Source organism: Anguilla anguilla, chromosome 19, assembly GCF_013347855.1.
Source record: "Anguilla anguilla isolate fAngAng1 chromosome 19, fAngAng1.pri, whole genome shotgun sequence".
NCBI lineage: Eukaryota > Metazoa > Chordata > Actinopteri > Anguilliformes > Anguillidae > Anguilla > Anguilla anguilla.
In genome coordinates, this window is record NC_049219.1 from 12,152,803 (window position 1) to 12,175,033 (window position 22,231).

The 22,231-nt window shown below is 48.2% G+C and overlaps 1 protein-coding gene across 1 annotated transcript in view; it reads right to left on the bottom strand.

Moving 5' to 3' along the window:
• The window catches only part of LOC118219053 (cortactin-binding protein 2-like), a 31,857-nt gene extending 15,764 nt beyond the window's left edge, over positions 1-16,093 (bottom strand). The window contains exons 1-3 of the mRNA XM_035401874.1: positions 16,030-16,093; positions 15,727-15,824; positions 11,532-11,639 (exon numbers count right to left, since the gene is read on the bottom strand). Coding sequence (XP_035257765.1) covers positions 11,532-11,639; positions 15,727-15,824; positions 16,030-16,078 — 255 coding nt within the window. The 5' untranslated portion in view covers positions 16,079-16,093. The remainder of the gene's footprint in view (positions 1-11,531; positions 11,640-15,726; positions 15,825-16,029) is intronic.
• Between the last annotated feature and the right edge of the window lie 6,138 nt (positions 16,094-22,231).

Consider the following 22,231-nt stretch of genomic DNA (forward strand, 5'->3'; position numbering starts at 1 on the left):
GAAAATGCATTGTGGGAAGAGCACCGTTTGATTGGCTGACTTATTGACTGACACACAGCCGGTTCACTGTAGGACAGGGAAAACAGATCCAACAGTGTTGTAAGAGAACATGTTAGATGAGTAAATGAGTTAGATGAGTAGGTGCTTTGTCCGTGTTAAGGGGGGGGGGGGGGGGGGGCGGGCAGTGCTGTTTGCCAACGAAGGAAACAATCAATTTTTCTACATAAATAAATATGAAGGGACTGCAGGGCCAAATTCCATTAGACCGCTCTTAGAAATATCTAAACAACCGTGCTGAGCACATCACCATAAGGCCACCAATGACAGTGCCAGGACACATAAACCTAGACAGGAATGAGAAGAGAGGGAGGGAGGGAGGGAGAAAGAGAGGGAGAGAGAAAGAGCTGCAGCAGAGTGAGTCAGACATCTGCAGCTCTTTCTCCAAGCATCCAAATCCAGCCCCCCCCCACCCCAAAACACCCCCCTCCACCACTCCCGAGGTTGGACCACAAACAGCCAGTGGGGAACCCCAAATAATCCTCTCTTCACTGATCAAAATCACACAGCGGGTTATTCAGGGATGGCCGGGTGCAGCTCTCCAGCTCTATCAGCAGGGGGCAGAAGGGAGGCGAAAGGTCTCCCCCTGAATCTGAGGAACACAAACACGGCTGCGCTCCTCTCCAAGAGTGTTTACACAGGAGAGACGGCAAGAGACGTCCTCCGGCACTCCAAGGCGCACTTTCCACCGTGTCAAATGCCTTTAAAAGGCGTTGAGAACCTTAAGGAGCACCACACAGCGAAGATGGATGACACAGGAAATGAAACAGTGCTAAAACAGTATTCACCTTTTTACAGGCATACAGGGGGACAACCCAAACCCCCTATAAGCTGCACGATGGGTCTCTGCAGGGTTAGAGGCGATGAGGGAAACTGCTTTCTGTCAGTATCCTTCAGATCACATTCAGTCAACATCCCCGCTGTCCATGAGGAATATCAGAGGATTCGTGTTGGACAGCAGGACACACACAGGGATTAAATATCAGGGTCGTAAAGCAGACGCTGGGGGTCGAAGCGATTCGGTACAGGCAGCCATTAGTCACAGTCACACCCGCCGCCCGGGCCGACGCGACGTCAGACATGATTCATCCATCTGTCAGTCAAAGTGATGGACAGCAACACCGGCTCCGGCAAAAAAAAAAAAAAAAAAGTGTGAAAAGAAACGACGCTACGGGACACCAGTGACCTTTCGACCAATAAAAAAACGCACCCAAATTCTCACATTTTGGAGAACGCATGATGCCATGAAGGCGAGCAGTGTTTCCATGGCACCCTACCCTCACAGCTGCAGTTCAGATGATGGCATGGGGAAGAGGAGGAGGAGGGGGGGTGGGGGCTTTTTAAAAGCTGACCTGGAGTCAACCATACCTCAGATCGGCTCTCCCACCCCCAATACGGTGGCCAGAGAGGACCACGCTGAACTAGGTTCTGTTTGTAGCATGGTGGAATGATGAACATTGGAGAGTTAAATTCGCTTCTAATCTATCGCGCACTACACGCCTCTACCTACACACTGCCCCCAAACGCAGAACCGTGCAGCCTCACATTCAGTGTGTCACACAGCGTAGCATCACACACTCGTGCACACTCTTAGGAGGACACACTGTTTACACGGCACTGGGCCCCCTGGAGCGGGTCTACAAACAAGAGACCACCTGGGGTTATTACTGGCGTAACATTAAGAGCATCAGGTCACAGGTGCTGTTTGTTCACACCGGTCAAGTGCTGCTGCATACTGCTAGTGTCAACCTACAGGAATACACCGCTGAGCAGGAGGTCTTCTTCAGAGCCAGCCAAGTGTGTGTGTGTGTGTGTGTGCGCATATCTGTGTGTGAATGTTAGTGCGTGTGCATGTGACAGAGGAGGAGGGACGAAGAGAGCGATGAGTTTTGAAAGAGAGAAGTGACAGAAGAGGGAGGGAGAGAGAGGGGGAGGAAGAATACAAACCCTGACTCCTGACAGCTGCACTGAAAGCACGGAGCATGTAAAATCCACAGCCAAGAAAAGCCCCTCCCCCCCGATCCATTATTTAAGACCCCACTAATTACGCATTTATGAGCATCTGAATTTTATATCGGCTGGAGAGATTTCCATCGCTCACGTGGCCGCGCTCCGCTCAACGTGACGAGCAGTCAAGTTCAATATTTACTGTGATGTGCTGCCCAGCGGTATAAATAAACTCAGCTGGCCCCATAAAATGGACGCAGCATTTATGATTTCAGATTCTCACACGACTGCGCAGAGCGGTCCTCGCCTTCCAAATGCATTAAACGCGCAGCGGTTCTGCATAGCAGCTGTGCAGCTGACCCTAACGATATGATAAATAAATTATAAAAATTATATATATATATATTTATTTATTTTTTAAAGGCATCGCTTTCCCGCTGTGACCAGTGGGATGTACTGCCCAGGCCCCTGCCCAGCTTGGGGCCGTTTCCATGCGGTCTTATTGGAGACTCTGACAGCCCCAGGATGGTGACCCAATTCAGAGGAGTCACACGGACCAGAGCCCCAGAAACCGCGGTGACATTCAGATAAATGAATGCCCCCCTTTGGCCACTGGGACGCTACATTTCAGACAGCATCACCCCGTTAATGATGGCAGGAGGTTAATTACAGCACACAGTTACAGCATGTAATTAATCGTAGTGGATAGCAAGTAGTTAAATACACTGCATAGCTTGAATAGTTAATTACAGCATGCATGCAATTAAAGAACATGTTTAATTACAACATGTAGTTAATTACAGCATATACAGGTAGTTACAGCATGCAATTATGGCATATATCATGCAGCTAAATGCAGCACAGTTAATTGCAGCACCAGGTTAATTGCAGAATGCTCGTTACATAATTAACAAGCGCGTATGGTCACGGTGCTGTGAGGGCCTCAGAGAGGACAGGATCTGCTACTTCCTGTCCCTGACCAAGGCGTGACCCCCCCCCTGCTGGGAATACCTCAGCTACAAACAGGAACTTCCTGGAAGCCATTAAAAGGATGGACAGTGTGGATTGATTTCATTAAAAAAAAGTATCTTCTCAGCTCACTGAAATAAACGGTTCCACCACGGCGCTTCTGGTTACATGCGGTCCCCGGGGCCCGGTAAGCCCAAAGCCGTCAGATCAATACGCGTATCAGTCAAGTGCCTGTATCCTCCACCTCATCAATCACAGTCCCCACCCGGCCACCTCCAGCCCCTCTGCTCCAATCCAACCCACGTTCCGGAAGGAGAGTCCAGGGGTCCCGGAATAGGGGAGGGGGGGGGGGTTCGGTGCACCTGCAGCAGCTGACCGTCTGACCGGCACTGAGGGGGTCAGCCTCACTGTGGGGCTTTGTGCACAGAGCCTGGATGGAACAAGGAGCTTTTCAACTACACCCACACACACACTGCACCCTTTGTAGGTACCAGACTGGACCCCCCCCCCCTCTGTCTGTCTCTCCCTCTCCTTCTCTCTCTCCCTCCCTACCTCTCACTCTCCCCTTCTCTTTCTCTCTCCTTACCCCCCATCCCTCTCCCTCTCTCCATTTCTCTCTCTCTCTCTCTCCACACACAAAGCCGGAGTGGTGAGGAGCTGGGATCACGGACCTCACAGATTTTCCGGAAAACTCCGCCGTTGGGAAAACCGAGGCCAGAGCGGACGGAAAGTTGACTCACTCCGAAACCGTGGCGCCCAGAAAGGCCACTGGCAGGGTCACGCCCACGCCCCACGGGCCACTAGGGGGAGCCGGGCCAACTGCCCCTCTGCGGCGTGGGCCGCACGAATTACATGAATGAAGGAAAAGAAAAGAAAGAAAAAAAAAACGAAACTGGGAACGCGTTGTGTTCTTCAAACACCCGACGCCTCCGAGGATCACCGTGTATCGAGCAAGACAAATCTCTTAAGATGTTATGTAATAAGTGTGAAACATGTACAGTTCTTGTGTTTTTTTTTTTCGTTTTTTAAAGCAGACTGGAGACGTCCTTCCGGAGATAATGAGAGGCAGGCCTCGCAGAGCGCCTGGTGGTGGGCGGGTGAGCGGCGTGGGGAAATTACCCCACCATTAGCGGCAGATGGGAGACTGTGCGGAACAGCTCTCCGACACAGAGGGCCATATTGTGCAGGATATCAATGCCCCGGCCTGTACGGTCGCCGTGGGTGGATCACGTGACCCAGAGACGGGCAGGCCGCCGTCCTGACGAAGTACGTCCCTCCCGCAGGTTACGTGGGAGTCGGCATTTTATCTCTCCAGAACCGCAAGGCTGTTTTTTAGGCCGCTCGGGTGTGCCGGTTCACCGCGAAAGCCATGGAGCTGGGAACAACAGCCCCAGTGGTATCCCAGTAACCGCTGGGACAATGGGAACTCCTCTGAGACGCTGGTGTTGAATATTGCACCACACAGAAAGTCTGGCCTGGAGTATGGAAGCTAGGTAATGTACTGGAATACAACGTATAACTAATGTACTGTGTTAATTTATTTGGGTTCTTTTTTTTGTTGTTGTTGCTTTTTTTCCAATGAGTAGCCCCATCATAGCCTTAGCTCTTCAAGGCCCTCCATCATGTCACTCCCTAATAAGGATTTGAACCTGCAAGCCCCAAGCAACAGCTACAGCTCCCAGAGCAGTCCAGTGCACAGCTGGCCACAGACCGACCTCACTCAACCAAGCCCCTGGAGCTGAAAGATCAGAGCAACTGTGCCACGTCCAGCTGTTCTGCACGTCACGGGGGCAAATCGTCAGGGAAACGGAACAATCAGTTGATAAGGGCGAAGATCGTGGTGTAGAGAAGGGGGGGGGGGGCGCGGAGCCTGGCAGTTGAGCCTTATTCCCAGGAGGTGCCCCGTGCAGGATCAGTGGGGAGAGGATTAGGGTGGCCCTCTAATCAAACGCGCACGGGACAGGGCCCTCCAGATCCACTGCTCACACACAGCAGGGGGGGAGGGGGGCAAGGGGAGGACACATGACACAGTAGACACACACACACACACACACACACGCGCTCACACACACACACTAACGCCCCACCAGGAGGAGCCGCCCTCCAGTGCTCAGGTTATTTACCTTCAGTTCCAGACTCACACATACAGACACATGCACGTGTACATACATCACACACATGCACACAAATACAGCTGCACATGAGCAAACAGCCCCTAAATTAGCAGGTAATTCAGCTTAGATTTCCCCGCTGTCATGGCGACAGTGACCGGATGGCCCATCGTGGCCCCGCCCCCAGCTGGCAACTGCCAACTGTCACTTTTATAAAATGAGGCGACAGAAGCTCAGTTCAGCTCAGCAACGGTAAAGGCGAGGTGTGGCAATAAAACCACATGAGTTTTTCCACATTAACCTGCTAAGAACAACATGGGACAGCACACCACCCTGAAACAGAAACCATTTGGAAAGTCCTGGCCACACAACCAGGAAATCAGTCTTTCTTAGAAGACAAGCATTTCCCAGAATCCCCCTAGACGGAGTTCAGCTGAAGGCTCAATAATAAAACTGATGAGGCACCAGCCGTGGCCACGCGTTCATCCAGGAGGACTCAGGAATGATTTGTTTTAAAGATAAACAGCGTGCAGCTGCACACTTTGCAGATGCCAAGAGTGTAGTTTAGAGAAGCCGCACGTGTCATTTCACCTACCTCACAATGCAAAGGCTCAAAGAATTTTTTATCTGAAATTATAGGCACCACAGTACAGCTGCGCCAGAACATCACAGCCGAACTCATCCTGAGCGTGTGTACGATATCAGAGGGTCATTATGTGCTTAATTCCATGCCTTCTGAAGCCTGGAGTAAAATTAATTTGCCTGTTGTTGGCTCATTTTGGGGATGCAGTCACATACACTTTCATTTGTACCGATGATGAAAATGCAGCGGAGAGCTTCGCGAAGAACCTCACAAAAAAAAAAAAAAAGCACCGCTCAGAGAGAGCAGCTGACACACAGCCAAACAGCCGACGCAGCTGACAGGCGAAACCGGGCCAGGAGAATGGATCGCTCAGGCCAGCGATGGGGGCGGTAATCGACCCGAGCCAGACGCACCGAGGCGCTGGCAGCCGTTAGCGTTTACCCCAGCGAATCGTGAGGATGGATCACAGCGACAGGGTTCAGCAGAGGCGGGCACGTCCCATAACGGCACCTGCCGCGTTGCCCCGGTGCGCCACGCGGGCGGATTAAAAATGCCACCGCGTACGCGGGCCTCGTCACAGCATCGTCTGCCCCGTGTCTTCTGGAGTTAGCGCGTTCGCTAATTAGCGTCTCTCTTACTCTGTTTTCACACTGAACACCAGGACAGGACAGAACAGCAGAGAACGCAGTAATGCTGCAGGCGACGGAGGGGATAATACAACATGGGCCCGATTTCTGATGCACACAGGAGCCATTCTGGCTCCGACGCCTCGCCGTCCCCGCGGGGATCGGTCAGAGGAACGGACTCGTGAATCGCTCGGCCGCGTCGCCGACGAGCTCCCCGCGCGGCGCTCGAGAGACGGCCGTCCAATCAGAGCCACCGTGGGTCTCCGGGCTTTTAAATACGCCCGCTCCTCCAGACGGGCGGGATTTAGCCCAAACCGCCGGGGCGGGTGTCGTGAGCGACGGGCCGGTTTCGGTTACGGCCCGCGGCCGGGCGGGGGGGGGGGGCAGCCCGAAGGAGAACACCGCGCAGGCCTGGCCCTCCTCCACAGGAACGCACCGCAGGGCCGCCGACTCCTGCGAGAGCCAGCGCTCGGGACGGAAAACAGGCTCTTCAGCACACCGCGTCCCTTACACACGAGATGCGTCCTTCTAAAACACGCCGCGTCCTTCTAAAACACGCCGCGTCCTTCTAAAACACGCCACGTCCTTCTAAAACACGCCACGTCCTTCTAAAACACGCCGCGTCCTTCTAAAACACGCCGCGTCCTTCTAAAACACGCCGCGTCCTTCTAAAACACGCCGCGTCCTTCTAAAACACGCCGCGTCCTTCTAAAACACGCCGCGTCCTTCTAAAACACGCCACGTCCTTCTAAAACACGCCGCGTCCTTCTAAAACACGCCGCGTCCTTCTAAAACACGCCGCGTCCTTCTAAAACACGCCGCGTCCTTCTAAAACACGCCGCGTCCTTCTAAAACACGCCGCGTCCTTCTAAAACACGCTACGCACTTGAAAAACAAGCTGTGGGCTCTAAAAATAAGCAATGTTCTTTAAAGCATGCTATGTTCTTTAGAACATGCTATGTTCGTGAAAAACAAGCTGTGCTCTTTAAAACTTACTATGTTCTTTTAAAACATGCCATCTTCTTTAAAAACAAGCTACAGCTGTACGCTCCTTAATAACACGCTCAGTTCTTCCAAAACAGTCGACAGCTGAGAAGTGTCGGTTGATGAAATAATTAAACAGGCAGACGGCTCCAAACAAAGCCACTGCGGCATCAGCGATGCCAGGAGCCCTGGTGAAATTACAAACGCCTCACTGGCACAACACCTGCCCACTCAACAGGTCTGCCCAGGAGGGGGGGGTGGTTACGGATCACAGAATCCTATCAGCTCAGAGCAAGCTCCCCTCCGTGCCAGCACAGCCATCAGCACAGGCAAGGCCACCAGCCTTAGCGATGCGGAACGGAACAGGAAATAAATCTGGGCAAACCATTCTGGGTGCCTCCCCCTCCCCCCTTTTTCTCTAAAATTGGAACACTCCATGGTATCAACCCTGCAATCTCCTCTGCCAATTTGAGGGGGCACAGACACGCACAGGTGCTCTCCTCCCAAAACACAAGCTGCTGCTCCATCTCACTCTGCAGTCCACCAGTAGAGCGGAGTGCAAGAGGTCAAAGGTCACAGCTGGGTACCACGAGCACAGCAGTCATCTGTGTTCAGACCCAGAGAAGTGTGAAATGGGGGGGGGGGGGGGGGGGGCTGATAAGATTTAATATAACCAAACCCTCACACATTATGGGTAGTCATGGCGATTGTGACGCAGTGTCGTGATGTAATGCAGCAAGCGATAGCAGTTTCCCCACAGGCCCCATTCTCAGGCATACAGGGACGTTCGGACTGAAGACTCCTCCATGGCTCAACCGTGAGAGTTTCTCTCTCTCTCTTTTTAACGGGCGGAGCGAGCGGTACAGGGGCAGCGGTATAACGAAGAGCGGTATAACGTGAACGAAGGGAAGCCGCGCGCGGGACCCGTACACATGCCCTACAACGAGCTGCGGGTCGCCGGGGCAACGGGGCACCGATCCACATGGATCCGGGCCAGCGGTCCAACGGCACTTAACCCGCCATCCAGCCGAATCCGCACACAGCTAATCTCCAGCGCAGACTTCAAAGGGGAACTCTGCAATGTCCAGAACTCTTCGGACGCTGGTTCTTTTATTCTGTTCACAGACACTGCCGCCGGTCTGAGAAACGGCAGGCTCCAGCTGCGCCCGATACGACCAGCAGACCGGTACAGCCAGACAGACGCACAGACGGACGGACAGACAGACCCAACGCACTCTCACGTGGATGATTACCCACCCTGTTGAGTAGACTGGCGTCTAAGTGGGTACGCCCAAGTTGCTGAATCCCAAGCTTGCCGTTTTTGTTACGATGAAACCCGATCAAAGTACTTTTCTTTTTTTTCAATGTTCAAAGCAGCTCCCAAAGAGCACAAAAACCAGTACAAAGGGGGGAAAAATAATAGCAATAGATATAAATATCTTATTTCAATGGTTCAAAGACTATCATCACAACAGCAACTTCGGCCATTATGAATTAATGGTCCTGTAACGACAATGCCTGGTTAAAGTCAGTCATAAAAAAAGCCAAAAAATGTTTTTTTTCCCCCACACTGTACCACCATTCAAATCCTAGGCAAATCTGCCCATCAATGCTGTCATCACTCTCGTCAACATAATAAGTCATTATCCTCATCACTACAGTCCGAGAGTCGTGTACCGCAAACATACCAGGCTTCCTGCATAACACAGTTCTCCTCAGAGAGAGAGAGAGAGAGAGAGAGACAGAGAAAGAGAAAGAGAAAGAGAGAAAAATGTGAAACCATCATGTAGTCAAAATGAGAGAGCTGGTATAGATGCATGAATAAATTATCAGCAGTACTTGACCGCTTCACATATTCGCATCAGTGGAACTACGACAATTTTCACAGACCTACTTTCCAGCCGTGCGCAAACATCCCCGCTGCTGTTCAGCCAATCGGAATCTCGCATTAATCCAACTTGGCCAATCAGGGTCGCGCATTAATCCAGGCCCACCTCACAACCCTCCAGCATGCAACCCAACAGCTTTAGAGATGACAGCTGGACACAGGGGACAAATGAAAATACCCCCCTCTGCCTCCCCTGTATGAGAGCACAGGTTGAATTTCTCAGACATATTTGTGAGGGGAAATGGGAGAAGAGTGGCAGTATAGAAGGCAAATAACACCCTTCTCCCCCCCCACAAAAACAGCCTCACACCCAGGAGCCCCCGTCACAGGCACCCACGCAGGGACGAGCGGGAGGGAGAGGGGAATTAAGCGTTTTAGCGCATTAACTCGGCCACGCGGCTCAGAGAACAAGCGAGCGCAGAGACGCTCCGCACACTTCCTGTCTGAGGAGGAGGCGAGCCTCAGACAGCACAAGGCCCTCCATTCACAGGCTCAGACATCTGGGCCTTTCAGAGGCAGGGGCGTGGAGAGGCAGGAGAACAGAGCTCATCAGAACACACACACACGCACGCACGCACACACACACACTCATACTCACACACACACAGATCGGTCTCCTGGGTTCAAGGGACCAATGGACTCAGTCGCGCTCATTTTGGCATCGAAGACGACCACAGCACCGCAGCCGAAACACACCTTTCGCCGCTCTCGAACACATTTTTTAACCGCTTAAAAATATCAACAACTCAGGATCCTGTAAATAAGAGAAGAAGGCTCTGGAGAAGCAGGTGACAGAGCTCAGGCCGGGGTAATCCGCTCGTTCTCCTCCACCCTTTCATATGAAAAGTGATACGCCGACTCACCAGGCTCTTCCAGCACGCTAATTAATAGCTGAAAGCAAAAAAGCCTCTTAATAATTCACAATAACATTAAACAATAGCGCCGTGTCCAGAGGCAAGTCTGCCGAGTTTCAAACACCAAATTAAACTTCCTCGACTCTGTGCGATTGTGAAACTTCTAAGATCACTTCAAAAAAAATGTTTATTTAACTAATATTAAAAGTGAACGAAATGTATCAATAAGCACATAGTCCAGACACTAACATGTATGTCCTTGCTGCCCACTTATGCAAGGCAGAGGGCCTTTCAGCATTGTGTACTAATCCCCTCCCACCCCCCACCCCACCCCCGACTTCATTCTCCCTGAAAACTAGGAACAAGTTTATCTTGCTCTTTTTCCAATCCCGAAATATCCTGGATCATACAGAAAGCAGGCCAGAAACAGCAGCGCTTTTGTCTTCGGGGGGGGGGGGGGGGGAGCTTATCGCAGGGCAAGGCGCACATTTCGGAGAGCAGCGATATCCCTGGAGGAAAGGAACCGGCTAAGAAACACAGCCAAACTGACACAACAGCCCGGGATAAGCTGCTCGCGCCCCCAGCCCTCAGCCCCCCTCCAATAAACCCACAGGCACTCTGGAGTGTGCCTGCCTGCCCCCCCCCCCCCCCCCCCCCCCCAATCATTTGCTTCATCTGGGGTGTACTGGACATTTTCAAACACTTACTGACATGTTCCAGAACACTACATTAATTTCAGATCGCGATGCCAGCGAGCGCACAAAACGCAGCCCCTTCTGTGTCCGTAGTTCAGCGGACCGGACCGTTTCGTCCAATCGGGGGCGGCCTCTCAAAAATCAGCTGTGCGCTCGCTCGACGCGCGTCCATTCCCCCCCCCTCACGCGTTTCTGGAATCCGCGCCGTGGCAACAGACGCGCATTCTGCTGAGCTGATGCGCCCGGCGAGCCGTGAACCTTTAAAAATGTCAGCCCGCGTTACGCAATCCAATCAGCTCCCGTCGCGCGGAATTCCAGCGCTATTTTTAGCCCGGCCCGGGAGGCCTGCGGCACGCACCGAGCAAGGCCACCGCAATACACTGATCCCTGTGATGAAATCACCGTACAGCAGCAGCACCAGTACTACCACGAGGGCCATGACGGTTTCCTAAATGTTAACCGACGCGGAACGTTATTTTTCCCCCCCAGTGCTCAGGATTGTACCTGAACACCGGTGCTCAGAGCATGAAGTCCTACAGCCAGGTAGAGGGGGGTGTTAAGTCACCGGCAGAAGGAGAGGCTCGCTTGACAGAACACAGGACTCCGCCACCCAGATGGCCCATAAATAAAGTTTCTCAGCGACAGTAGGCTTTGGGGGTCGGGGGGTAGTCGGAAACTCAACACCGGCACACGCCCGCAACCATGATACCCCTAACCTCTCCAGCCTTCTGGGAGGCAAAAAGGGCACCCCTGTGTCGATGAAGCTGGCCGGTCAGTGTGCGGTCAGTGTGCGGTCAGTGCACGGTCAGTAACTCACCCTAAGAGCCTCGATAACCAGGTCCCGTGCCTCCAGCTCGCCTTCCATGATGCTGAGCAGAGTCAGAAGCTCGGGCTTGCTCAGGTTGTCCATGTTCAACTCGCATTTCTGCAAGACAAACGCAATGCTGAACTCCCATTCCTGTGAACCGAACGCACCATAAAACTACAACACGGTTACAGTGTGCTTGTATTACCAAGACAAAAAGGAAAGGAGGTCTCTGGAGAACTGGACTGGACAAATGTTGCAGTATCTAATGCTAAACAGGTTTTGCTGACAACCCTTTTAAAGCATTCATTTTGAAACAGGTGAGACAGAGCAAACACACTGTCCAGCTGAAAAATAAAAAAATAATTTCAATTTAAAAAAACGTTACTCACGGTGGCTGCACCGAGAAGCCATTAAGCTCAATTACAATTAACGGGCTCGTTAAAATGCTGATTCTTTAAGTGGAACCTACACAGCAGGCAATAATGGTGATGGTAATTTCAAGTGACCAAACCGCTTTGCCACTTAAACGAATTAAAAGCCCCCCACCCCTCTCCTCCCAACAGCATTAAAAATAGTCCGGAGCTCAATGTTTATTTTCCACTTTCAGCCCTCAGAACAGTCGCTGCTCTGTCAACATTCCAAACACCGCACTCCTGACTGGCTGACCAAAGACAGGAAATGGATTCTGATTGGAGCTGGAAATCAGCCCGAAAAAGGATGACTTCTTCACTGATATCCCCCATCTTAGAGAGGGCATCATCTCTGAAGTCTCTCATCACTGGGGGGGGGGAACCCAAAATGCTGTTGTGACAGGTGCAGGGTGAAAAGGTTATGCAACAGTTTCTTTCATTTTTTCTTTCAGTATGATGGCCCAATTCAGCTGCAGTCAGCATTCTCCATAACTGAATAAAGAAATGACAAACAATACATCTTGTCCGCACCCGGCACGTGTGTCACAGTCTGTACTGTCGGTCATGAGAAAGGGGGAAATCTCCTCATCTTCTCATTCGTTGTCAGGGCCAAAGCACAATGAGATTAGATCCAATCTGAGTAAGCGTCAACCCGTTTGATCAAACTAGCAGTGCAATTCAGTGGTGACCACAGCTTCTGCACATGCTCACGGCATACGTCTCAATGTCGCCTACAACCCACCGTCTTTTTGGAAACACCGTTTAATTCCACGATTGTTTTTCTCCTTCTGGGATCAAGGGAGACGTTGCGATATCTGATTTTATTAAGCCAAGGGGAAGAGCGTCGCTTGGACTACAGCAGGTCATTCTCTTCAAAAGGTCAGCCCAACCTGATCAATGGCATTTCAGCTCCAATGAAAAACAGCTCTGGGCAGTGTGACGGACAGAAAAGAGCAAGCTATTGATCCTCAATTGCGATCTATTGATCGGATACTTTTGTTGTAATATGGTCAATGCTAAAAAAAAATAAAAATAAAAAATAAAAATTAACCCCATGTGCATGCGTCTGTATGACTGGAGCTAAATCATCACAGCCAAGGAGGGTAACTTATTGCTTCCACCAGGGATCTGAATTGTGTTTCTGTGCTTGGCGTGGGAGTGGGGGGTGGGGGGCTGAAATGCTGGGGACAGTTTATATGCTGCTCTCTGTTTAAAGGGCAACAAAAACTGAACGTTTATACGTTCACTGATAATACAGTAAAATAAAAAAATAAGACAAAGAAATTGGAATATGCCAATCTTCGACATGAGTCTCCCACCGTGGAAAAATGTTTTCAACTGATGCAATTTAGCATCACTGAGGCATGGCTGCTGTCAACGCGTTACAGATAAACAGCTCAATCAAAGAGGTGTGTTCTGGACGCAGGGCACGGCAGGTAAGACGTCTAGACAGCCACAGCATAGTGAAACGTGATTTATTTCAACCTTCCGACAGCAGACGGATCAATAAAACAACAGCACTCAATAACTGTGACATTTCCCTTTAATAAAGTCTGTCTCTCTTAGTTCACATCCCCACACGTGAGGTTTTTACCCATCGGAACACTTTAATTAAGACGGCTGACATTGAGTTTACACATCACAACATTAGCACAAGGCTTCCTCCCCTCTGATTTAAGTGATCTCTGCAACAGGACCGCCCCACTGGTACTGACAAAAAGGGAAGGCATGGGGATGTGCAGAATTAGCCACGTGAACTGAACCAGGATGACATGGCCTCCCTGTAACATCTGTCCCCCCCGTAAAACAAGGGGCACAGTTCTGCATCTGAAACAGTTGGGAAAAACCTGGACCGAAGTCCTGTCCACGGTCACTGGAGGATACGGAAAGGGAGCCTGAGGTAAATCACTGGAACAGCATGCCGTGTTCCTCAGAGCAAACCGGGAATCCCCCTTTAAAGGTCCGTGATCTTTAACCCTTTAAAGGGGTAATGTCACACACATGTGATCAGAATGTTAACTGAGCATTCTAATTCAGTTAAGAACAGTCTAATGTTCCAATGTTTGAATGTTCTTCACTGAACATTCTCACGCTTGTGTAACAATTATTACTGGTAATTGTGAGCAATGGAGTTCTAGAATACTGATTGAGAATATTTGAAAAATAAATAAATAACATTCCCCCAAAAAAGAACTCCTCTTCAACGGGTTAAGTCAGGGTAAGTTGGGTAATTCAGTACTCTAAGCAGCGCAAGACTAGCCAATGAAATTAAGATAAAATTAGAAAGGTATCGAGTGATCGCGCACCCTTACCACTACCTCCATGGTGTCAGAAACATGGTGCCACCACATTCCAGAGGATCCGCGTGTGCCCAAGCTCCCAAAAACATTCCTCGTTATTAACACACAAATAAAAACCTGCAGATAAAATAAAATGAAAATATACTGGGCTGTGCCAGTGAAGAAGCTCTGTACAGGAAGAGACCGTTTCAGTACAACTGGCTCCAGGGAGTACAGTCTGTTACATGGCACCTACCCAAGGGGTGTCTGATTAATTCATTATCACACAAGGGGAGCCAGAGAGTTCTGGCACATTGCGTTGCATCCCACGACCAGCTCGTGTAAAAACTCCCCGACAGGTGAAGAAAAGAGGGGAAATCGTATGGGCCAACTGGAGGAAAAATAAGCACTTAAATTTTATTTTTTATTTTATTTCAATCAGTAGCCCAATTCGATAAATCGTGTGATATGTGCGTGGGACGACAGAGACGACGGCTTACACGAGGAACATACCACTGAACTCATTTTTCTCCCAAAAAAAAACACAGAACCCATACAGATCTTAAACCGTGATTACTCATGTCTGAGTTTAATTGCTGTCCATTTAGTCTTAACGCAAAAAAGGGAATGTCCTTTTTAAAAGACCAAACGCAGAGACTCTTTTCATGAAGGATGCACGGTTTAAATTAAACTGAACGTGTCTTTATGAAATGGTAAAATGCATTAAAAGACAATGATAAGCCACAAAACACCCTTTCTGACCAAAGGTATCTTAAGAACTGATGACTCCACTGCGCGTCGCCAACTCCGCAAATTCTCCACAATTGGAACTCGTAGCATTTTACGTTCCGTGTTTACACGCGGTCTCTGGATAATAATAATATTATCATTTAAAATAATACATTCCCATCATAGATTTTCCAAATAACTTAGGCTATACATCCGCTTTAACAAACAAACATTCGACGTCACGGTATATACATTGTCGTGACGTTAAATGTAAAAACAAGATTTAACCATCTGTATTCCAAACAAATGTGAACAAAATATTTAGTAATGCTCTGGAACTGGCTCCGCCAAATTCAGCCATTACAACCGCAAATCACGGCTTATAGCCATATTTTGGTGAAATACCCAAACAATTGCTTTTGGCATACAAAGACTGCTTTGCACATATCTACGGGTTACCAGCTAGGCTATTTCAGAGCATGCTTATAAATGGAACCTCTTTCTCGGCTGTGCTGGATACGGCATTTTTATAAATACAAAGTGCTCCTCCAAAGAACTTGTGCAGTTGGCTGGTTTGCTTGCTTGCTTGGTTAGTTTGTTTGCTTGCTTGCTTGCTCGCTGCATCACCCCAAAAAATAACACCTCTATCCTCCAAGCCGCTCCAAACGATCAGCCAAGGAGTCCGACAGAAAAACGACTTGCGCGTTCTTTGTCCGACTGCGCAGCAAAAATGAACCACACGCGTAAATATAATTTGCATTTCATCTTTTACTCAACGCGTCTTACCATTTCGACGCTTCCACACACAGCGGTTGTCAGCGTTTGGATCTGAGAAGGCTGCTCCCCACCCGCTCCGTCCGTCGCCATCTTCTCACTGTAGCGTTCTGGTGAAGCGAGAGCACCACACAGATCAGAAAACAACGCATTCGGCACAGTTTTAACTATTGAGCTGCTGAACGTGAATTGAGATTATTAACGAGCCCCCCATACGACAGTGTGCCTCTGTGCACCGGGCAATGCACAGAACACCCTCATTTGCATACGGATAAAATGTTCCAGCGGTGGCACGGCCTTAGATCAGTAACTCACTCAGTGGTTCTGAAAGGAGGTGCCCGCCTACCCGGGTACACTGGGACATTCAAATGCTAACTCTCCAGTGGGAGAATATATGCAATTATTTCACACTGTGTCGATTTATGAGGGACATGCTCCGTTACCGTAAGAATTACAGCAATATTATTAAGACAATTAACAATATTACCACAGTTAGGTACAAACATAAATGTACGGTTTTCGACCTGATACTTGATTTTTGTAGGGTTAATGAACCCGAAGTACTTGTCTCAACATTGTCCGAAACATAAGTTTGAATTTTTTTTAAGCCTTCTATTTTGTGGTAGTTTTTTTGTCGAAGCATTTCAGTTTCCATTTAGAAAAGGATACTCTCTTTCTCGTTTTTAATGCAAATAAAATTGTGTCAGCAATGTAGGTTACTGTCCCTGCTCCAACACACCTGATTCAAATGAATGGGTTGTCATCAAGCTCTGCAGAAGCCTGACAACGACCCATTCATTTGAAGCAGGTGTGTTGGAGCAGGGAAACATCTACATGTAGGGCAGTGGGTCCCCAGGACCATGGTGGAGAAACACTGTTCTACACCAATATTATGTATTCAGCGTAATCCATTTTAGCGGGGAGGGAGGGTGGTGCTGTTAGGAGGGGTTAGGATGGGAGATGTGAAATGTAGCCTGAATCCGTGCCAAATCCAGTTAATTACGTTTGGTGAAATTGACCGGCTTTCAAAGAAAGAAAATAAAAAAATCCATCTGAGCAGAAGCAGATTGGAAGTGAGAGTCAAAGGAAGGACATTATAGTCACCAGGACAAAAATCGCATTACACTCCACACGCATCTGCTCGCACGAGCACGTGAACGCTGGTGTAATCAGATCTGTACACTGTAATGAACATGGCTCGGCGTAAGAGCGTAGGGGGTGTAATTCAGTTAACAGTGGAGTTTAATGAGGCAGACAAGTTTTAAACAACTTTGAAGTTTAGTAGCTTTATGCAACGTCCTCTGCCATGTTTCATAGCATGCACAAGGGCATTAGAGGCTGACTGAATAATGACAAAGTAAAATTTGTGTGTTCTGCTAGGACTTGAAAACTAGAGGAGGGTTATTTTGTCACTAATAAGTAAAACCATTACCTTTCGTTTTTATATCACTGTGTTTTAAAGTTTATTATTATTTTGATTAAATTCAAATGTTACTAATTAGGGTGCTGATAACATTATTGATAACAACAAAACAAATAAGAATATTAACAATAATAATAATAATAATAATAATAATAATATACATTTTAAGTAATATTCAGATCAGTGGTTGAAATGTGAACTTCATGCACCTATAAAGATGAGACTGTACAATGTAAAATGTCAAAAAATTTAATTATCATGAGTAATTCAAAAGAAATGTGAGCTGCCCTGCTGGACTGTGATTAGAGAGGCCCTTCAGATATACCCCCCCCCCCCCCACACACCCCTCCATACCCCATTCATGTGGACTTGGCTCTGGTTGACTCGGCCATTGTTGGGGGCAGCGGTGGCAGTGGTGTCCTGTTCAGAGGGCCAGAGGGCTGTATCCACACAAGGCCCCTCCAGTGTGCTTCCTCAGGCCGGCAGGGGGGAGAAAAGTGACCCCCGGATCCCCTGTCCCAGCCCTGCTCCAAATCTGCAGCCGCTGCAACCCCCACCAGTGCGGATCCGGCCCGCTGTGGGGGGGGTCAGGGGGCCTGGAGTGTGTCTCTTCCTGTTGACTGTGCAGTGTCACGTGACATAGGGCTCCTATTCAGCAGTAGAGGCAGCAACCAACCAGAGCAGAATTTGACTGAAGCGGCTCAGTGATCTCTTGCCATTACACAGGGACTCACTTTTATTTGCCCTGACAGTCGTTTCATAGACATAGACGTACAAGCAGGACATCAGGGGCCAATTGCAGTGTACTTAGCTGGAGTTTAAACCTCAGCTTTAAACCTCTAGACCACATAACTGCATTTCAACTGGAGCAGCTAATCCTTATTCCACAGCTTAGGATAGCTGCTCCAGTTGTTGCAGTTTTGTGGTCTAGAGGTTAAAACCTGAGGTTTAACGTTCAGCTAAGTGCACTGCAAGTTCATTTTACAATGGAAAACATGCAGTCATTAAATCATTTTGTGTTCTTAATACAGTAAGGAATTTTTAAATTGATTGTTGCAGCTTTCTATCTTTATTCTTATCTCTACTAGAAGAACTGAACCAATTTTCCTACTATTGACTGATATAAAAACACACTTTACCTTGCTTTTCCCGGCATGATCGTGTGTGTGTGTGCGTGTGTGTGGGAGGTTTTGCTTCAAGGCAGTTGATTCAGAGTTTTTTTTTTCTTCTTTCTCTCTTCCTCTAAGTCCACAGAGATCCGAATGCACCTACATTATGATTTGCTTCCTACTATTAAATAAATCATACGCCATATCTCGCCTGACACAAGATAAGAATTTAGTCACGGGAAAGCAATGTAACTTCAAGAAACTATAACACACAACTGAGCCTCTGAGGCCTAGCAGGCAGCCGTGCTGCTTTTCAATATTTACACTGACAGCGCTCTGCAGAGCATTAGGAAGGAAAAGAAATGGGTGCTGATGACTGCTCACACAGATTGATAGTGCTATATCGCCACCCAGTGGCCCTTTGTATTTATGTCTGCGGACCAAGAGGCAGAGAAGTACAAACACACATTTTCTCTATAGCTCAGCGGTTCAGTGGGAACACCTGTGTATGCTGGTTTTCATTCCAATCATAATTACAATCCCACAATTTTGCATGCCATGAAGAACAAAAGTCCCATATTTACACTGTGAGTATGGTGATATATTGCAAACAATGACATAAAAAGAGGTTAAAAAACTTTTTTTAACTGATCAAATTAGACTGAGGTGACTCAGTAGGTTGCTGATTGGCGAAAGTGTGAACACCTGGCCACTAAAACTAACTAATTGTTAGACAATGAAGGATTCAAGGACAGCCCAAATGACAACGAGCCAAACCTGCATTGTGTTAAGAAAATTAAGGAAGAAAATTATGGAAGAATGTGAACGTGTGTGTCCAACAGCCTTAAAGGAGTAAGTGGTTGGCTGTAACAAAATCGAGGAAACACAGGGGTGCCCCAGTACTGCGTTTGAGACTGCTGTAGATTCAATCGCTGCACCAAGCCCTTCCTCTGACATTCTGCGCTTGTTTTGGGAATCGATGAGGTGATTTAGAAGAGGATGACCGATGAGGAGGAGGGGCTGAGCCTGGATGAGGACAAGCGTATTTTTGTATAACCTTAACACAGGGGTGCACAACAAGGGGCTGATCCGTTTCAGCATTTTGTGCCGACTTCTCTTCTTAATTATTCAATTAGCTCAATCATATCTTGATCTGAAAATTGCATAAGCACCAGCTGCAGCTGCACACTGCAAGTGTATCCTAAAGAGTTTACTGTGCCCAGGTCCAGGAGTTAACCAGCCTAGTTTATAGAGCTGTCAAAAAAAAAGACCAGCATGCACACTGGCCCCCCAGGACCGGAGTTGTGCACCCCTGCCTTAACACAAAATGAAAGGCATTCAAACATAATTGCAAAGTTTGTCTGTTCTTTTTCTGTTAGTGCCTCCACCGGCAATCGCTCCAACCTTGACAAATGTGGCAGGTAGACGAGAGGCACATGCCAAATGTCAAATCGGGTCTGGGCAGTGGACTCATCAGACTTATCAGTCGTGCAATAGCACTAGACTGAAAATCTAATTTTTCAAAATTATATGTCAGAAAGTTCTGAAGCCATGAAAAATACCTTTTACCAGTTTAAAGCTGGTTCTGCCTTGTGTCCTGGCTTCTTGGAAAATGAGCATAATAGCCAACAGCAACGTCATTAACAGCTAGGCCTATAAACATGAAACTTGATGCACCTTGTCTATGGACACACATTTTCACATTGACTGGAGGGTGTTCACATTGACACAAGCTATGGAATTACTGCTGAAAGGTACATTTGCCTCAATCTTTGTTCTGGACTGTTTATTTTATTTTATCACAGACTCAGTGGAGGACCTGTGGTGTCTGTGTGGGTAGACGTGATGCGTTTGTCCAGAAGCAACGGCCACTTCCTCCAGTAGCCACACTGGGTCGCGCACCGGGTCCCGAACGCAGACTGAGAGAAGGGGCCCCCTCCAACAGCCATTTCACCAGCAATTTCTGACGGCCCCCACCGGGTGAAACTGACCTCATTCTCCAGCAGATGGCGACATCATTCCAACTGCGTATCCCGGGAGACCTAAGCCTGAAGAATGAACAGGCCTCTCTAGGCCAGGCAAAATAAAACAGGGAAAAAATAGACCTGTGATAGAGCATGCGATACCGTACAGGAGCGTGTTTACTCAGTGCTGACACACACTGTAAAGCCAGTTTTCATTGTGTGTTTACCTTTTAATATTTTATTCAAACACAACCGGCACCAGAGGATCTACCTGCAGCACGTCTCAATGAAAGCGGAGCTGTCGGCCTGCAAGCACCCTCCTGATGAGGGCATGTTTACTGTATGGAGCTGTGGAAATGTTTCAGTGAATGATCCGGGTGTATTCTGTCAGTTGAACAGGAGCGTATGAAAAACATTACCTCTCATATTCAGCCTTTGAGATAAGCCATGTTGTGGCTGTAAGCTATAAATGCTGGGCTCTGTCTGGTTCTGCACATAAAATTTCTGCACCTTCCTTACGACTGACACGCATGCAACAGATGGCATAATCTCCCATGCCCTTGAAGAAGTTTCCAGAAAACGGACACCACAAACGATTCAGATTAGTTGCATATTTTTAATGTGTTCAGCATGATGTCAGTTTGAGCAGTAAAAAGCAGGGATAGGAAATTCCATATATAAAACATGACCTTTTTTTTTTAGCTGAAAGACGCGTTCAAGAAGCACTATTATCATTATCATATAGACAAACAGTTCACACAAATGCAACAGTATGAAATGGTGAGATTATGTCATTATAATATGTTCCCCCATTCCAGTGTGAGGGGAGGGACCCTTTAGCTTTATAACAGGTCCTCACCAGTGTCTGTAGCAGTGCGCCAGACTTGGGTCAAATACGCATTTGTTTTGGATTCCAATACTTTTCTGCGCTCTGTTGATCTTGCCTGGTGTAAGTGAGCCAGTCAATATGACCAGAATGCGGCCTTAGCACTTTTTTAAAGTATTTAATTGGTTCAAATCCGCCAGACAAGATCAGTAAAGCACAGAAAAGTGTTTGAATCCAAAACAAATGCGTATTTGACCCAGGTCTGCAGCGCGCTAAGCAATAAGGATTGCGTCACAGATCGCCACGCAAGATGACTATTAAAGGCACTTAGGGATGCTCTTAAAAATAAAATAAAAATCACTACAATTTGTACTCAATATTTTGGTACATGAAATCATTTGAATATAGTTTTTTAAACAAAAAAGAAAATAAATTCTGCATTAGACAATTAACCCCAGAGGAAGTCAGTAGTTGAGCGTACCACGTAAACACAGTCAGTGGACCTCAAAAAAAAGATTCATAAATTTTTGGCACTTTGTGCACTACCAGTCCCTTTTCTCTGGGTTCGGCGTTCTCACAGAACACCTCTACGTGCCTCTTTAAATACTACAACGGGGCTGTCGGGCTCCAGTCCTGGAGAGCTGCAGTGTCTGTCAGCGATTGTCGCGTTTCGCCTCTTAAGGGATTTGTTTAAGTCATCGCATAGACGAGTCTACACACCTCGTTTTCGAGGCCTACACTGACTGCTGGTGGAAGGGGAAACCCCAAACCCTGCAGACACCGCAACAGTCCAGGACTCGAGTCAGACAGCCGACGCTACGATGCTAGCCTGTACAGCAGCTGTTAAAGCTCAGTGAACCACAGCGAAACTAATTTCACACGTTTTCTTCACTTTCAGAGAGAAAAGCAGGATTTTTCTTATGCCTGACAGTGACACGCGCACGTATCTAGAAGTGCTCAGCCTTCATAACTGAAGAGGGCCTTTTTAAGTACGTTTTAAGTTCCAGGTGTGGCTGCATACTTCAAGTGACATTTTTCTTTTCACGGGGCGGAAAATACTAAAATTAGACCATTCGCGGCCACGTTCTCAGTGGTGTGCTCCTCTGGAAGGAGGGGACAGCCACTGCAGACCCAGGGTGACCCCCCCCCCAGAGGAACAGACGGAGCAGGGGGGTGTAAGGGCGACTGTGGCTGG